The 15820-nt window shown below is 44.3% G+C and overlaps 1 protein-coding gene across 4 annotated transcripts in view; it reads left to right on the forward strand.

The window, feature by feature from the left end:
* PAPOLA (poly(A) polymerase alpha) overlaps window positions 1-14766 on the forward strand; it is a 61193-nt gene extending 46427 nt beyond the window's left edge. Inside the window, exons 17-22 of one of the 4 annotated variants that reach the window (XM_045823624.1) lie at window positions 50-192; window positions 3516-3637; window positions 3850-4067; window positions 8485-8547; window positions 10568-10642; window positions 12618-14766. In XM_045823624.1, coding sequence (XP_045679580.1) covers window positions 50-192; window positions 3516-3637; window positions 3850-4067; window positions 8485-8547; window positions 10568-10642; window positions 12618-12713 — 717 coding nt within the window. In that variant the 3' untranslated portion in view covers window positions 12714-14766. The remainder of the gene's footprint in view (window positions 1-49; window positions 193-3515; window positions 3638-3849; window positions 4068-8484; window positions 8548-10567; window positions 10643-12617) is intronic. The other 3 variants (XM_045823625.1, XM_045823626.1, XM_045823627.1) reach the window with 3 other exon arrangements.
* Window positions 14767-15820: the final 1054 nt, after the last annotated feature.

A 15820-nucleotide genomic window follows, 5' to 3' on the forward strand; every position in this document is an offset into this window, starting at 1 on the left:
CTGGATAAAAGTAACGGTTGTATTTGATCAGATATCTTATCAATTGCAGCATTCAACGGAAGGCGTCCGGTTGACGCCGCTGAGTGAGAACAGCCTCGACTTGTCCATGGACAGCGACAACAGCATGTCTGTGCCTTCGCCCACCAGCGCCATGAAGACCAGTCCGCTGAGCAGCTCCGGCAGCTCTCAGGGGTAAGGAGGACCAGGGTTGCGGGGCGGCGGGGGTTTATGAACACACTAGATACGTTCTCGTTGTTGTCCGGGTCACCTGTTTAGGATACTGTTTTCATTTCATCTTGTGATATGTTTCCTGCTACTGACCCAGCCGGCAGCCAGTGCCCCAGCCGGGGACGCCGCCCGCTGTGTGTCTCCCTCTGCGTCTTTATCCCGCAGCGGCTTGGAGCATCCAGGTCTCTCCTGGTGTGGGGCTGGCTCCCCGCTCTGGGAGGGGAGGGGGCCGCGAAGTTACAGTTGCTGGTCCGGCTCTCCTCCACAGCTCCCCTGGCAGTGGAGGTCCCTGGGACCTTCCCGTCAGCCTCTGCAGTCCCCCTGCCATCTGTTTTTAAATGTCCTCTGCAGCATTTGGCTTCCGGGCTTCATATAAGCTGGGATTCCGTCAGCTGTTCTTCAGAGGACTGGCTGGGTGTCGCAGTCGGGTGCACGAGCAAGTGGGTTCAGCTCCCACCACCTCGCCGCCATCTCTCACCAGAGACCTCATCTGGTGGTATTTTTCAGATGGCCATTTAACTCTTAGTTTTGCGGAGAGTAGTTTTTTTTGTCCTACTGCATCATGCTTGTAGTCTATGGGAATATGAATATTAGTGCCATGACCCCTTCAGTTGTATATGCTGAGACACCTCCTGTGTGTAGTGAGTGGTGTGGTTGCTAAGGGGAACGGACGAGAGGGACAAAGTTACCTCTCTGCCCTAGAGCTGCTCATACCTGTGTCGCAGGAGAACACACCTATGAAGTGCTAGGGATCTTCTAAAGAAAAATGAAGATCTACCTAGGCTGGCTTATGTTAGGGGAAGCTTTTCTGAAGAATTAAATGTCTCTAAAAACACTCAAAACAGCTAAGTGTTTTTATTTCAAAAGAAATACATAATGGCTGTGGTAACAAAATTTAGAACACAAAAGGCCAAGGTCATATTTATATCTGATTTCTTTAAATCTTTATAGTATATCGCTGCAGACCTTTTTAAATGGATATCCAACTATGTTTACAGGGAGCTGTTATGGTGGACTTCTGGGGTTCTGCCCATGTTTTAAAACTGTGATGATTATACTGATCTCTTGTTTGTAAAATGAGTTGACACTTTAAATTTGAGCACATTTATAAATGCATGTTATATTTCAATTTTTAAAAAGCAGTTTTAAAAATTGGATTGTTAAAAGTATTACCAATGGCAAGGGTAATACTTTTACCCTTGGCCCCTTGGGTGAGCTTGAAGCGGAGAGTGCCGAGGCGCCGCAGATAGGTCCGGTTCTCTCGTCTTGGACTCGGGTGGGCGGGTGTCTTCGGGCTGACGATGCATAATCTGAAGGCTTCAGGCATGAACACGGCACCCAAGTCTCCAGTTTCAGAGCAATTCCCCACTTGTAGTGTTAACTTCAGGTTTTTATTTTTAACTTCTTTTTAGTGTAAAAGCAGAAATTTTAATAAGAATTTAAGGCTTTGTATAAAAGCTTTTGTGTACTTTGAATTTATGCAACATACTAGGGTGGGCAAAAGCAGGTTTACAGTTGTAATACGCAGGAATAATACAACAATAAATAATAAAAAACTTTCATGGACTCCCAACTGTAAATATATGTGTAAAATAGGTGTATGGACTAAGTAATTTCAGCAGTTTTAATATTAGAAGTGAAGACTTCTGGGTTTCAAATTTATCATGTACTGACCGCTTTGCTAGCTCCTCCAGGGTTTCCCCCGCGTCGGTGGCCCTGGTTAGCTCCCCTTTTCTGCGTAATCGTGAGATGCCGGTGCCCTTGGGGGCTCACTCCTCAGGCCTTTCCTCCATCTCTGTCATTTCCTTGGGGTTGTGCTGTCACCTGCTCTGTTGACTTCGGCCACTTTCATGTGCAGTAAATTCTCACTTAACATTGTTGATAGGTTCTTAGAAACCGCGACTTTGACATAGAACAAAATCAGTTTTATCGTAGGCTGATTGACACAAACACAAGTTCCTACGGCGTGTTTCTGGTCTCAAAAACATCCCCAAACAGTTCTAACATTAAACATTGAAATAAAGGTGAGCTATACATACATTTAAGAAAGATTAATAAAAACGAGGAGATCATGAGTTTTCTAACCTGCTGATTCCAGTTCAGGGTGCGGGTGGCTGGAGCTTATCCCGGCAGCTTAGGATGCCAGGTGGGACCCACCCCTGGACAGGGTGCTCTTCCGTAACAGTGCCCCTCACACACGCACCACTCACTCGGACTGCGACACTCGAGACACAGCAGTTCACCCCACATGCACATCTGCGAGATGTGGGGGGACCCCGGGCACCCGGAGAAACCCGGCGCAGACACAGGCAGGATGTGCAGAACTGCACGTAGACGCTGCTCCCAGCGGGGTCTGCTTTTCTCTCTCATCCGTGTTACAGTGGAATGACATGCCGTTGAGTGAAACGACATTATCCCAGGGCTGCTGTGCCAGTTAGCTCCAACGCCCTAATGAGCCGAATGCTCGCTGGCTCTTCTGTGAGTGTCCCCTAGGCACCAAAAACCTGTAACTGCCCCGGCGGTGCCCGGCTTGTCATGACGCCGTCGTTCCACAGTTGCAGGGAGAGAGCTGTAGCTGAGGGAGAGGAGCAACAGAGGCCTTTCTTTTGTGTGTTTGTTTTCTTTTTCCAGGAGGTAATTAAAATGAGATTATTTAAGTGCTCATGTACTGGATTTACTTAAAATAGAAAAGTTGAAGAGGCAGGAGAGTGAGGGAGAATGATCGGCGTTTCTCAAGATGGCAGGAGCGAGTGGGATCCAAAACACAGGGAGGGGTTGGGCTTGGGGGGTCTGCCGCTCCCCCGGCCTCTGGGTGGGCTTTCAGGGTCTCCGGACGCTTAGGTTTGGGGCACAGGAACACTTCTGTTTCTCGGATGGCTTTCTTGTTTATACTTTTTGATAGGATTCTTTTTTTACCTCAAATCAGGCAGAACAGTTCTTAAAAATCTGTTCTTAATACAGTAGTCCCTAGCTACATGTGGCACTTGCAGTGTAATGAATGTTCAGTGAAACCAGGTCCTCGGTGTCGGGCACTGTCTCATCTGTGGGGTGACTCCCGGTGGGCCGTTGCAGGGAAGGGCTGGCACCGGGCGCTCTGTGGGACAGCGCCGCGCTGGTGTCGGTGTGCGTGTGGCTGGGGTCGCGTCCTGCCGGGCACAGTCAGCTGCTGATGTGCCTGTGCGGGAAGGAGGCCTCAGCGATCACTTCCTTCAGAAAGTAGCTTTACCTAAGTGTTGCGATTGAGTTTTATACTTCTCTGTTGACTTTTAACTTTTTTTCTTTAATAGCAGAAACAGCCCTGCGCCAGCTGTCACGGCAGCATCCGTGACCAACATACAGGCTACTGAAGTTTCCGTGCCACAAGCGAGTTCCGGCGAAAGCTCAGGGGGCAAGGAGATCGTTTTGACAGGTTTGCGGGGGGGACTCACAGCGCGTGGGGCTTCAGGCTTCGCCTGGGAAGATGCCTTTTTGGTCAAGTGGTTTGAATTCCGTTCTTAAAGGCCGTTTTAGCATTTGCACGTAAAATGGCCCGTGCAGCCCCACTCAGAGACACGGAGCTGTACTCGCGAGGGGTGCCGGCACAGTGTGGTTCGTGCGGACTGACGGCTGCTTCCCGCGCAGGGGCACCGAGTGAGAGCCTGCCGCAGACCGCCGCCCAGCCGGCCGCTGCGTCGCCTCCCAAGTCTGCGGCCTCCAGAGTCGTGTCTTCCACGCGCCTGGTGAACCCGTCTCGGCCCTCGGGGAACGCAGCCACCAAAATGCCGACGCCCGTGGTGGGAGTCAAAAGGAGATCCTCGCCTCACAAAGAAGAGAGTCCCAAGAAAACCAGAACAGAAGAGGTATCTGTGTGTTCGGTTCCCGTGGGAATACAGTTGCCTGTTTTAACATGCAGTGAAAGGAAACCTTTGTGAGCAGAATTGAGAAGCCCCAAGGAGGAAGCTCTTAGGGAACCCCCAGGGGTGCCCCAGCTCCTCTGCGCTCGGGCCTCCTCGCCGGGTGGGCCGTCCACCCAGACCGGAGCACAGCATGGCGCGGACTCGAGTACGGGACGTCCCCGTTAGTGTCCCTCCTCACCGTGTAGTGTGCCCGCTGGCACCTCAGTGGCCCTTGGACACGTTTTTTTTTTGTCTCTGAGACCCAGATGGCGGTTTGCCGTCTCCGCAGTGAGGACGAGTGGTTCTCGGGGGATTCTCACAGGACGGCGGACCAGGCTGCACAGTCAGATTAGTTTGGGGACTTGAGTGATTATTTTCTCTAACCCTTTAGGAGATTTTCGAGCAATACTTCAACATCGCGTAGTGGGTGGTTGATCTTATCAAAGTCGCAAACAGTTTTGAGAAAACCAGTACAAGTGTACACTGGTTTTAGTGTGGGTCGTAGAACAGACGTAGCCTTGGTACACAGTTGCACCAGCCCCCGGGGCCACCCTCCAGTTTTCCTGCCAGCGAGGCTCCCCACTGCCACGGGGGTGACAGACAGTTCAGAACACCAATTTTGTGGTGATTTTTGGCTGGTAATTGGTTGTTCAGGAACTTAACTCATTATAACAAAAGTGTTTTTATAATGTGGGAAAATACCTTTCTCATGGAGTGTTTGGTCTGTAATGGTGAAAAATTATTGTCTCTAATTTTTAAATATTCTGTTCCCTAGGTTCTGAAGTTTTTTGTTTTAGGAAGTAGTCACTATTAATGAAGGATGAATAATTTGGTGAATTTTGTCATTCTTACGATGCTGAGGGTGAATGAAAAATGATCACAGTTCATTTTAAAATATGTGTTCTAATTATCTCTCTAGAGGCAGTGATTTTGAACCCTGGGTGTACATCAGAGCAACTTTTTCACGTCCCACCCCCACCTCTTAATACAGATTCTAGGGCCTTTTCCACACTGAATCAGACGTACTCTAGGAGGTAGACTTGGGAATTTTTTTTTACACAATAAGGAAATAACTTTGTTTATTAATATTTCTGTGTGAAACTTAAATTTTTTTCTGAAGAAACAACACCGAAAGGGGATTAGCTCAGTCCCTCCCTTCCTCAGTCATTTGCTTCCCACCGTCCTCCAAATACTAGACTCAGATCTTTTGGGGGCAGGGCATTGTGGGGAGACAGCTACCCGGAGTGTTGAGGCATCTTTTGTTAAAAGCCCCAGTGCTCCTGGAATGTGTTGGCATCAGCCTAAAAATATACTGGTTTGGGTGTAATTGCACATTTTGTCTGTGGATTCTTGTTCAGAGTTGTCAGAGCATTTCAGAATTCACGTTTCTTTTTACCCTAGTAAAGTATATGTAAGTATAACTCTAGATGCCTATCATTCTGTTTTCTTTCTTTTTTTTCCCCCAGAGATTTTATTTATTTATGTTTAGAGGGGAAGGGAGGGAGAAAAAGGGAGAGAAACACCAGTGTGTGCTGGCCTCTCACATGCCCCAAACTGGGGACATGGCCCGCTACCCCAAGTATGTGCCCTGACTGGGAATCGAACCGTCAGTCCTTTGGTTTGCAGGCCAGCACTCAATCCACTGAACCACACCAGCCAGGGCTCATTCTGTTTTCTTAATTGGTTAATTTCTTGATGATTCTCTATAAGCTCTAACTAAATGTGTACTAGCACAGCATTTGTAATTTTATTTGCTCTTACCTTGGTAGAAAACACTCATGTTCTCTGTCTAATTTAGAGAAGCAGTAGGAATATAAACTTTTTAAGTTTAGTATGGAAAATTTTAAGTAGACACAGAGGTAAAGAGAACCACTTCCTGTACTCGTGTACTGATCATGCAGCTTCATGTGTAGTGAACTCGGCCAGTCCCTACGCCCTTAATTCTTTTCAGCCTTTCCATTTCTTCCTGTACTTGGATTATTTAGATGCAAAATCCAGATGTCATATTAGTAATTTTCAAATCTCCTATCTAAAATATAACAGTTATAAAAAAGAAAGTGTAAACAAAGTAAATGTAACCCACTTAGACACAAATCAACAGTTCATTAATGTCAAATATCTGGTCCATGCCCAAATACCCCTGATTGTGTCACTGATTTTTTAAAAAGTCTTTACTCACATCTGTAACTAAATAAGATCCCTATTTAGCAGTTGATTGCCTAGTCTTTAAGTACCCTATAAGAGTATAGGTTTCTCCCCGTTTTTCTTCCAGTTGTCTGTTCCGTATAGTCTCTCAGTCTGGGTTTTGTTTGTGGTAGTTCTGTGGGGTTGACTAATAACAAGGGGATTTTAAGATAGAGAAGGGATCTTAGGATCTTGGTTATCTCTTCAGCAATCTGATTCCTTAGCAGAGAAACTTGAGGTTCTTGGCTTTTCATTTATAAAGCTAAGGGAACTCAGAGATAGGATTAGAACCCAGCCTAAATCATAGTGCTAAATTGGAAGAAGATTGTTATAAATATCCTAAGTAGCCTCATTTTGAAGCCCTCCTAAACTGGAGCCTTTTATTCTCTGTTAGCAAGTACTTGGTATTAGAAATTTTAGCAAATGAGAAAGAAACATGGTACTACTCAATAATACACTAACATGTGTATAGGTAGGAGGGTTTATATATTATCAGGTAGTTTGGTTCTGCTCTTCAAATGTATATAAATGCTAGGAATATAAAATAAAAATAGAAGAATTTACCCTACATATTTTTTAAACTAAATGATGCCATGTTTATCTTTTAGCTATGTGTATTTTCAGTGAGGAAGAGAGAGCAGACAAGCCTCGGTGTTGTTGCACTTACGGATGCATTTTTTGGTTGATTCCTGTGCGTGTCTTGACTGGGAACCCACTGAGCTATTGGCCAGGGTGATATATATATTTAGGTACATAGATACATACATACATATACACACATATTTGTAAAACTTACGGAAAATTTCAAACATACAAGATTATAATGATGCTTATATCACTTAGCAATTAACAGCTCACTGCCAGCCTTTCCTCTACATACCTACTCCCCTCCTCATTGTTACCAAGCAGACCTCAGGCATATCATTTCAACAGTAAGTACTTCTAAAAAACAAGGACTAATAAAAAGAATTACAGGTATTATTACCATATATTTCATGTGCGTGTGTATATTTATCAACATTAACAATAATTTCATAATGTCATATAGCCAGTCAGAATTGAAATTTGCCCAGTAGTTGGTCCTGGCCGGGTAGCTTAGTTGGTTGAAGTGTCATCCCCATACACCAAGGTTGTGGGGTCGGTCCCCAGTCAGGGCACATATGAGAGTTGACTAGTGAAGGCATGAATAAGTAGAACAACAAATCAATGTCTCTCTCGTTCTCTCCCCCTACCGCCATCTAAAACCAATAAAAAAAATTTTTTAAAGAAAATATTTACCCGGTAGTGATTTTAATTACCACATATTTCTTAAGTTTATATGTTTGCAGGATACAAATTAGGTTCTTATTATTGGAACTGCTTGATATTGCAATTAATAATCTCTTACTTTGTAAGGTAGCCTGTGGTTTCTATGTCTTATTTAAGAGCCACATTTAAAATTAAATTCTAGTTCTGCCTAGTAAATAAAGCAGAGAAATTAGTGTCAAAATTATTTTTCTTAAAGTGATATTTATTAACAAGTCACTGCAGGAATAAGAAAGTACAGCCATTTTTTGCTTTTCCTGTTTTTCTTCTTTATCAAAAATGAGTTGTTTTGAATAAAATTATAATAAATTTAAAAAATTAAGACCTGCAGAGAACATTTCTGAAATGTTGTATTCAGGATTTTAATAGGTCTTACTATGCAGGGGCATTCTGTGGTTAATTAACTTTGGGAAAGTTAAAGGGATGTGTGGGTTTTTTTTTTTTTTTTTTAAATAGAATCGCGTTTGTGTGTGTGTGTGTGTGTGTGTGTGAGAGTGTGTGTGTGAGAGAGAGAAAGGGATATGAATGAATCTCCCTGAATGCAGGCGATAGTATTTCAAGTCTAAATTGTTTAATCAAGGAACTCCTTTTTTTTCTCTTTCTTACAAAAAATATTTTATGAGCTTACAGGTTTAAGGGGATGTACTTTAGGTGGTGACGATCAAGTTTTCGTCATGTTCTTTTTAATTTGGGCAGATACTAACAATATACTATTTAAACTTGTTAATATGAAAAAAATTAAGTGACTGAGTAATCTATTTTAAGATCATACTTGATCCTACAGGTTAAATTATTTCATAATTTTAAAAAATTTATATAAGTTAAAGCATTGATTGGCAAGTAATCTAAATTTTTTGTTTTAGAGAATAAAGCTTTTTTTTTTAAACAACAGGATGAAACAGGTGAAGATGCTAACTGTCCTGCTTTGAGTGGACATGATAAAACAGAAACAAAGGTACACTGCATTTAGCCTTGGAATACATACACGGTTAAGAGGACAGAAGGTGTGATAGGAATGTCTCTTGAGTATTGTACTGTCTTTTGTTCAGTAGCTTATGTTCATTATTGTTTTCAGAGAAGTGTTTGTCCCTTTTTAATGTTAATTTATTACGCCGAAATTGAATTCCTCAAAATGTTGGAGGCCCTCCTAGATGCACTACAGTCTGTTGGCACCTAATGGGATAGAGTGGCGCGTGCACGAGGCCCCATACCTTTGAAGAATGTACAGTTAAGTGCAGAAGAGGCAGAGGCATCTCATTTCATTATCAAAGAAAACAAACGCAGTTGAGGGTGGTGGGGGTGAGAGGCGAGAGGAGGTGGATGTTACTTTCTGACTGCAGAAAATGGTGTAGGGCTTCGGAAAAGGAAGACATCGAATTTGAGGTGGTCCTTGAAGGACAGGTGGAGTTTAGGGCCGTCCACGACAAGCTCACCTCGCTGCTGGGATGAGAGTGTGGAGTGTTCGGAGCACTGGTTTTGGCAGAAGGTTCTGGCTAAAAGCTGAGGTGCATGGGGCTTGGAACAAAGCAGGTAGGATGGGAACTCGGTTAGACTTGGAACATCTTTTTCCTCCAGAAACTGACCTGTACTAAGTAAAGGCTTTTTTTTTTTTTTAAGATTTTATTTTTATTTATTTATTTTTAGAGAGGGAAGGGAGGGAGAAAGAGAGAGAGAAACATCAATGTGTGGTTGCTGGGGGCCGTGGCCTGCAACCCAGGCATGTACCCTGACTGGGAATTGAACCTGCGACACTTTGGTTCGCAGCCCGCGCTCAGTCCACTGAGCTACACCAGCCAGGGCCCGTAAAGGCTTTTAATTTACCTTTCTTCCCCCAAATTATCCAGATTCCCATGGATACTGGGAATCTGGATAACTGATTACTATTTTAGCACGTATTGTTTTGATATCTTTATTGATTTTGTGTACACTGCCAGTGATTTTTGCTTTCAAATGTTTATTCTTTCTGTAAATCAAGAAAAAAAATTGTTATTTTATATCTAGAAAATATTACTAATGGCTGCATAGAATGCTGTCTTAAAGCAATTACCATTTTTTGCATGAGTCTCCTATTGTTAGAGATTGCTTCTGTTAAAAAAGGAAGTTGCTCTTTCCCACTGTAGTATTAACTGTAGCTAAATACCTGCCATCCATTTATGTTTATTAGGAAAAATTAATTAAAGAGGAATTACTGAGGCAAATAGTACGCTTCCTTTTAAAAATCGGTGTGCACTGCCGGGCTGTGCTGCAGAGACACTGCGCTTCCTCATTTCCACTCCCTACACCCTGCTTTACGCTTTCCATTTTCAGGGGAGAAAGTTGGTATCTTACTGTATGTATATTTTTTCTAGAAATACACATTTTTATGTTTATTTTCATTTGTGTATAAGTATGTGTGTGTTGTGTGTTTTTTTGTGCACTGCTTCTAAAAAGTGGGATGGCACGGTTCACTCGGCCTGCATTTCCTGATGAAACGTAGAGTAGAATGAGAGTGCTGGTTGTGGAGGAGGGGCGGAGAGACCAAAGGGAAAGAGGGGTGTAGCGCCTTTCCACCTCAGATTGAAGGCACGGGAGCCATTCGGTGCTTTGGTGATTTTATTTAATAATACTGAATAGGCTTTGTTTCTTTCACGTAGCTAAGAGCTTGGGTTTATATTTTGTTCATTATTGTCTGGGCAACGTTTCATAATGTGCCTGTGTGTGTGTCTTTAATTATTGTTTGCTTAAAGTGTCCAATTGGAGCTGGTTGGGAAGTTGAGATATTTTGACCATGCTTTGAAAGATTTAAGTAGACAAATAGAAATTTATGTGTGTATGAAATGGGTACTAACCTACAACAAGGCTTACTAGATGATTTTGTGCTACAGTTGAGTCTTTTCCTTAATCCTTTCCGTTTTCTAATATGTATTCTTTATTAGCCACCAAACCCAGTTGCTTTTTTTAGTTTTTAAGTCTCTTTCCCCGTCTTTGTCTCACAGGAACAACTCGATACAGAGACAAGTGCAGCCCCATCGGAAGCTGGGCAGACAGCGGCTTCTCTGCTGGCCTCTCAGGTACTGAGCGCAAAGAGCAGGGAGAGTTTTATAAAAGTGAAGATAGTGTGGTATGATGAATTAACGTAATTACTTGCTGGCTTAAAAATGTGCTTGTCGTGGTTCATAAAGCACATGGTAAGAGGAGCCTTTTTGTTGTTGTTGTTTGCGCCGTCAAGACGGCTGAGTCGGCCCCTCACACACTGACCTTTGCCCGTCGTGCACGCCCTCCGAGTCGCCGCGCGCAGGGCTCACGGAGGGCCTCGGTGGCAGGTCAGAGGGGACTGTGATGACGACAGCCGAAAACCGCTCCGTGCAGATTGTCTGAGGCTAATGGATCTTTATATTTTTAAAGTGTTTCTTACTTCTGATCTTAAGTTACTGATTTATTGTAACCTATAGTTGTTTAAAATAATTTTCTCACTTGACCTAGAAATTCTACTCCTGATAGTCCCTCGCATACAGTAGGCACCTGGAATCTTTTTATGCTGATTTGTGAACTTCATTTGTTTGTGAAATGTTTTCTCTTTGAATTCTTTCCAAGCGACTGTATTTCGAAGTCTAGGTCAAACTCTGACACAAAGTAAATATTTTCTCTGACTCGAAGTGACACCGGTTAACCCCACGGAAGCACCGAGGTAACCGCTGCAGCTGTGGCCGGGCTGACCCAGTGATGTTCTGCTGCTTTGTGGTTCCGAGTCGTTTCGGTGTGATCATTCTGAACTGTGTTTTTGCTGGCTGTTACCTGTGCCACAGTCCCTAAAGACACTCTAAGTACTGTGTTCACTATTCTGGAGTGTCCTCTGTTCCTATGACCTTTACCTAGCGAAAGCATGTTTGGGGGAGTGACCAAACGACATTGAGAAGTGCCACACCTGACCTCACTGCGCGGACAGCCCCGTCCAGCGAACTTCAGCTGTCCTGCCTGGTGACGGCACGTCTTATCATTTGCCACGTCACTCTCCACAGGGCCCTTCCCCAGTGCATCCCTCTAGTGACTGGCACCCATGGGTGCTCACCTTTTAGCTGTTTTTATGAGGAAGTAGAATGAAAAGATTCCTAGAGCCATCGACAGGGAAATCACCCCATTATGAAAGTGATTATGTTGGTTTTTAAAAATACATCCCTGTATTTTTGGTGCTATAAGGGGAATGTTTTTTCTTAGGGAAGGGGTAAAAAATGTTGTGGCTGTGTCTAACAAAAAATCCTCATTGTTTTAAGTTAAACTTGGAATACTTACAGACGAAATGATAGGATCTCTGGGATTTGCTTCAGAATGGCCCGGGCGCGCAGGTGGGAGGACAGTGGGTTGGCTTTGGTGCGGCAGTTGGCGGAGCGGGGCAGTGAGCGCACGGGAACTGTCATGCGAGGCTCGCTGCCTTTATGTGTTTCTGGGATTTCCCGTAACAGACGTTTGAAAATTCACCTCTATGTTCTGGAACGTTAAGGAAGCCTTGTGATTTAATTTACTTTTAACATGAAACTTCCCTGAAATTTAGGATAATTAAATTATCGCCAAGTTGTATAGATTTAATTTTATAATTTACAGGGTCAGAAAATAATAAATTGACTGGTCACTGCTGCTCCTGTGTGGAAGGTGAACTTGAAGTATTCCCCCACAGGGGGGTGCTCCAGTACCAGTCAGGATGACAGCAGCTGGTGTTCTTGCCAGTAAAGATAGTTTAAATGAACTTAGTAATCACACGATAGGTGACTCTCAGAGAAGTGGGTTTGTAAGGGCTATATTTGAAATCACTTGCCAGTTTTCTGTGTATTGCTAAAATGTTTCTACAAGTGTAGACGAAATAATCTTGTAGCACATCATATTTATTTGCACTCCATTTTGACATCATTTTATCACATTTTTCTTCACATTTTTAATACTTCCCATGGTAAGGTCCCATCCCGTTCTTAGGACTAAAGCAGTGGGGAAGTAAGTCTCATCGTTGGGTTACAGCGCTTTGAACAGTGTTGTGTTCTTTGCTTTTGTTCTCAGAAAACATCCAGTACAGACCTTTCTGATCTCCCTGCTCTCCCTGCAAACCCTATTCCTGTTATCAAGAATTCAATAAAACTGAGATTGAATCGGTAAAAACCACCTCAGGGGTCCATACACAGTATCTGCCAACGCCACCTGTTGTCTTCAAATGCTGAGCACGGAGCACGGAGGGCCCGAGACTAGGCGTGACTGCAAACGGACGTAGGGTTGTGGTGGCCTCCCTCACTGGGCTGCCCAGCACTTGATCGGAAGTCCAGGTTAGTATGTGAAGCCAGGAGTACTCTTCTTATTGTGTTAGCAACAGTTGCATTAACTATTTCAAAAAAATTACTGCCTTTAAAAAAAAAAGCAAAAAAAAAAACAAAAAACCTCAAGCTCTATTTGTATCCATAATCGACATCTGGATCAGGTTTATGTTTGATGCATTGTTTGAAAAATTTGCAATATAAACTGGCATAAGAACTCCTTACTCTGATGATGCACTTTTATGTTTTTTTTTTTTTTTTAATTAGAAAGTAGAACTAATTTTAGATTTTCAGCCTGATGGAGTTTCATTTTTTCTCGAAGAATTCCCTTTCCCTTTAGTCTTCAGATCGGACACCATTGCGCAGGTGCACTGCCGTACTTCAGAGAAGGGCTCAGAGTCCGCCCAGCTCAGGCCCTGGGGGGCCGCTGTCGCCCTTGGACGTGAGCCGTCAGCTCTAGGGTATATATTCAACATCGAGAGAATAATTAGGGAACTCTTGGTTTGATGGGGTCATGATTAAGAAATGATATATGGGTTTTATTTATAGAATTGTTTAGAGTGCATATAAATCAGCGATCAGCCAGCAAACATTTTTCTTTTGAGCTTGTTAAAGCTCTGTGTTCTTTTGCCTTCGATCTGTTGTCTTTGAAACAAAACTTTTTGCTCCCTCCCCCTTGCTCTTCCTTTTCCCTTTCTGCTTGTGTGCACAAGGTAGGGGGCTTCACCCGGAACAAAATGTCAGTGTTTTCTTAAGCCGTGCTGTGGAGCCCGCGGCCCCGTGGCCGCACGGCGCGCCCCTCGGTGTCTGCCCGTGGCTGAGGCCTGAGGCGACCGAACCTGCCGTCTCTGGGGCGGCCGCGGGGTCTCTGCGTGGGGGGAAGTTCGTACACTCCACAGAACTGGCCGCGGTAGCAAAGTAGATTTTTCAGTTTTAAAAATGTGGGCAAAAAGGCATTTTCTCCAAGAATTTTAAACGAACTTTTACTTTTAAATGGTTGACCAAAATTTGTCAGTAAACTTTATGTGTAGAAACATTTAAAAAACCATTTCCAGCAAGCACTTGACATCCAGTCAGCTCTCTCTACTCCTTTTCCATTTTGCTTTATCTTGTCAACGGATTAGGAACTCTTTTCTTTAAAGAAAATAGCTCCTCAGAATGAAGCAGCAGAACCTCCATCTTCACGAACTCTGAGGGGTGCCAGATGTTGATGGGCTCCCTCTCCATCTGGACAGAGCAAACCCCACTGGTCCTTCCGACGCGCGTGCCCCGCGAACCCTCTGCCCCTCCTTTCTGTCCCGCGCGCATTGCCACGTCCGCCTGCAGTTCCTTAGACTCCGCCCCGGCCCTTCCGAACTCATTTGCCACAGTTGCAGTGTAGTCCCCCCCCTTAGGCTATGCATTCCTTGAGGCTTTCTTTTCACCACACTTCGTAACGTCCAGTGTACGGCACCTCTCCTCCCCACGTCTCCGCGCTGCACAGCCGCCTTGCCCTTCCTCCCAGCACCTCGAAGAAACGGTCATACTAACAGGTGAAGTGTACAAGGTGTCTGCGTGTTTTGTGTAGCTTCCGAGTTAGATTGAAATTGCCAGACGCAGATTTAGTCTTGTCATTTTGTTTACACATTGGGGAAAAATTCAGTTTATTAAACGTTTCATGTAACTGCACCCAAGTTTTGCCAAGCTGGAGACTTGGACCTTTTCTGTGTAGTGACTTTTTAATTCTAGTTTTCATAACCTGGAGATCAGACTGTTGCTTTCGCATGATGTATGTAGTGTCCCATGACTGGAGTTTGCTTTGTTTTATAGTATCTGTACTCCTTGTATTTTTCAAGAGCTATTTTGTAAACAGATGATGTATTTCTCCATTGAAAACACAATAAAAAACAACAGCAGCACAATTCCACAGTTGGCTGGTTTCTTTTGAGTGACTTTGTCGTCTTTTGTTTTTTAAGTGATGCGATTGGTTCGCCCTGAAGTTTGTGAGGTGCGGGTCTAAGTGAAGATCTGCAGAAGACTCTCCTGTGGTTACATTTAGAAAAGATTTCTTTCTGGTTACTTTATGCCAGTAGCAGCAGCCTACTAGTAATCGACAGCTTACCCAATTAGGTGTTTGTTTTTCATGCAAGTGAGCATTAGGGAGGAAAACAAGAAGGTAGTTAATATAGTTCACTTCCAGCTGTCCCATCCTCCAGAGTGTTGACTCGGAGCGTGTAGGCTCCGCGCCTCCCCTTTGTATCTGTCCCGCGCACGCGCCCTGTGCTTGCGCCCCGGGCACCCCGCCATGTGCTCTCACAAAGCAAGCGGTCGCTGCTCCCTCCGATGTCAGCAGGTGGCACTGTTGTTTCTCAGTGAACTTGGGATTAAAAACCACAGCCAGCCAGGATCCTGCTTACTAAACCCAAATCAGATGCTGCTTTTCCTAAACCCCCAAATGCCCAGCATTGCGTCTATGACTACGGTGAGGGGTGAGCCGCTCAGCACGCAGGTTTGCGGTGGCCAGCCCCCGAGTGCGGTTACCTGTGGTGCTTTGGGCCGAGCGGCAGACGTCCTGCCGCCAAGCCGTTGTGCCAAGGGACGTGCACTCGCGCCTGTTTCATCACAGAAATCCTAACTTCTAGTGCCTCTGCTGTGCATAAAAACACAGGGCTGCAATGCAGGATAACTTTCTATTATTAAACCTTTGAGACTATTCGGTGAAAGGGAAAATCCTGTAAAAATTACCCTTGGCTCTTCACACCTGCAGAATCGAACGTCCCGTACTTCCTCTGCCTTGGCAGACACCAGGCCGCGGGGCAGGACGCCACCCCCCCGGAGTTCCGTCACCCACACGGCCTTCTAGCGTTCATTCCTCGTGCGGAATTAGTAAAATGATCGTCGGGAGTTGTGTGTTTTGTGACTCTCAGTGTATTCTGGAATAAGGTTTGTATTTTTCTCATTAACACCTTGTTTTTT

The sequence above is a fragment of the Phyllostomus hastatus genome, unplaced genomic scaffold (assembly GCF_019186645.2).
Source record: "Phyllostomus hastatus isolate PE091 unplaced genomic scaffold, TTU_PhHast_1.1 phas_scaffold_501, whole genome shotgun sequence".
In the NCBI taxonomy this organism is placed as follows: domain Eukaryota; kingdom Metazoa; phylum Chordata; class Mammalia; order Chiroptera; family Phyllostomidae; genus Phyllostomus; species Phyllostomus hastatus.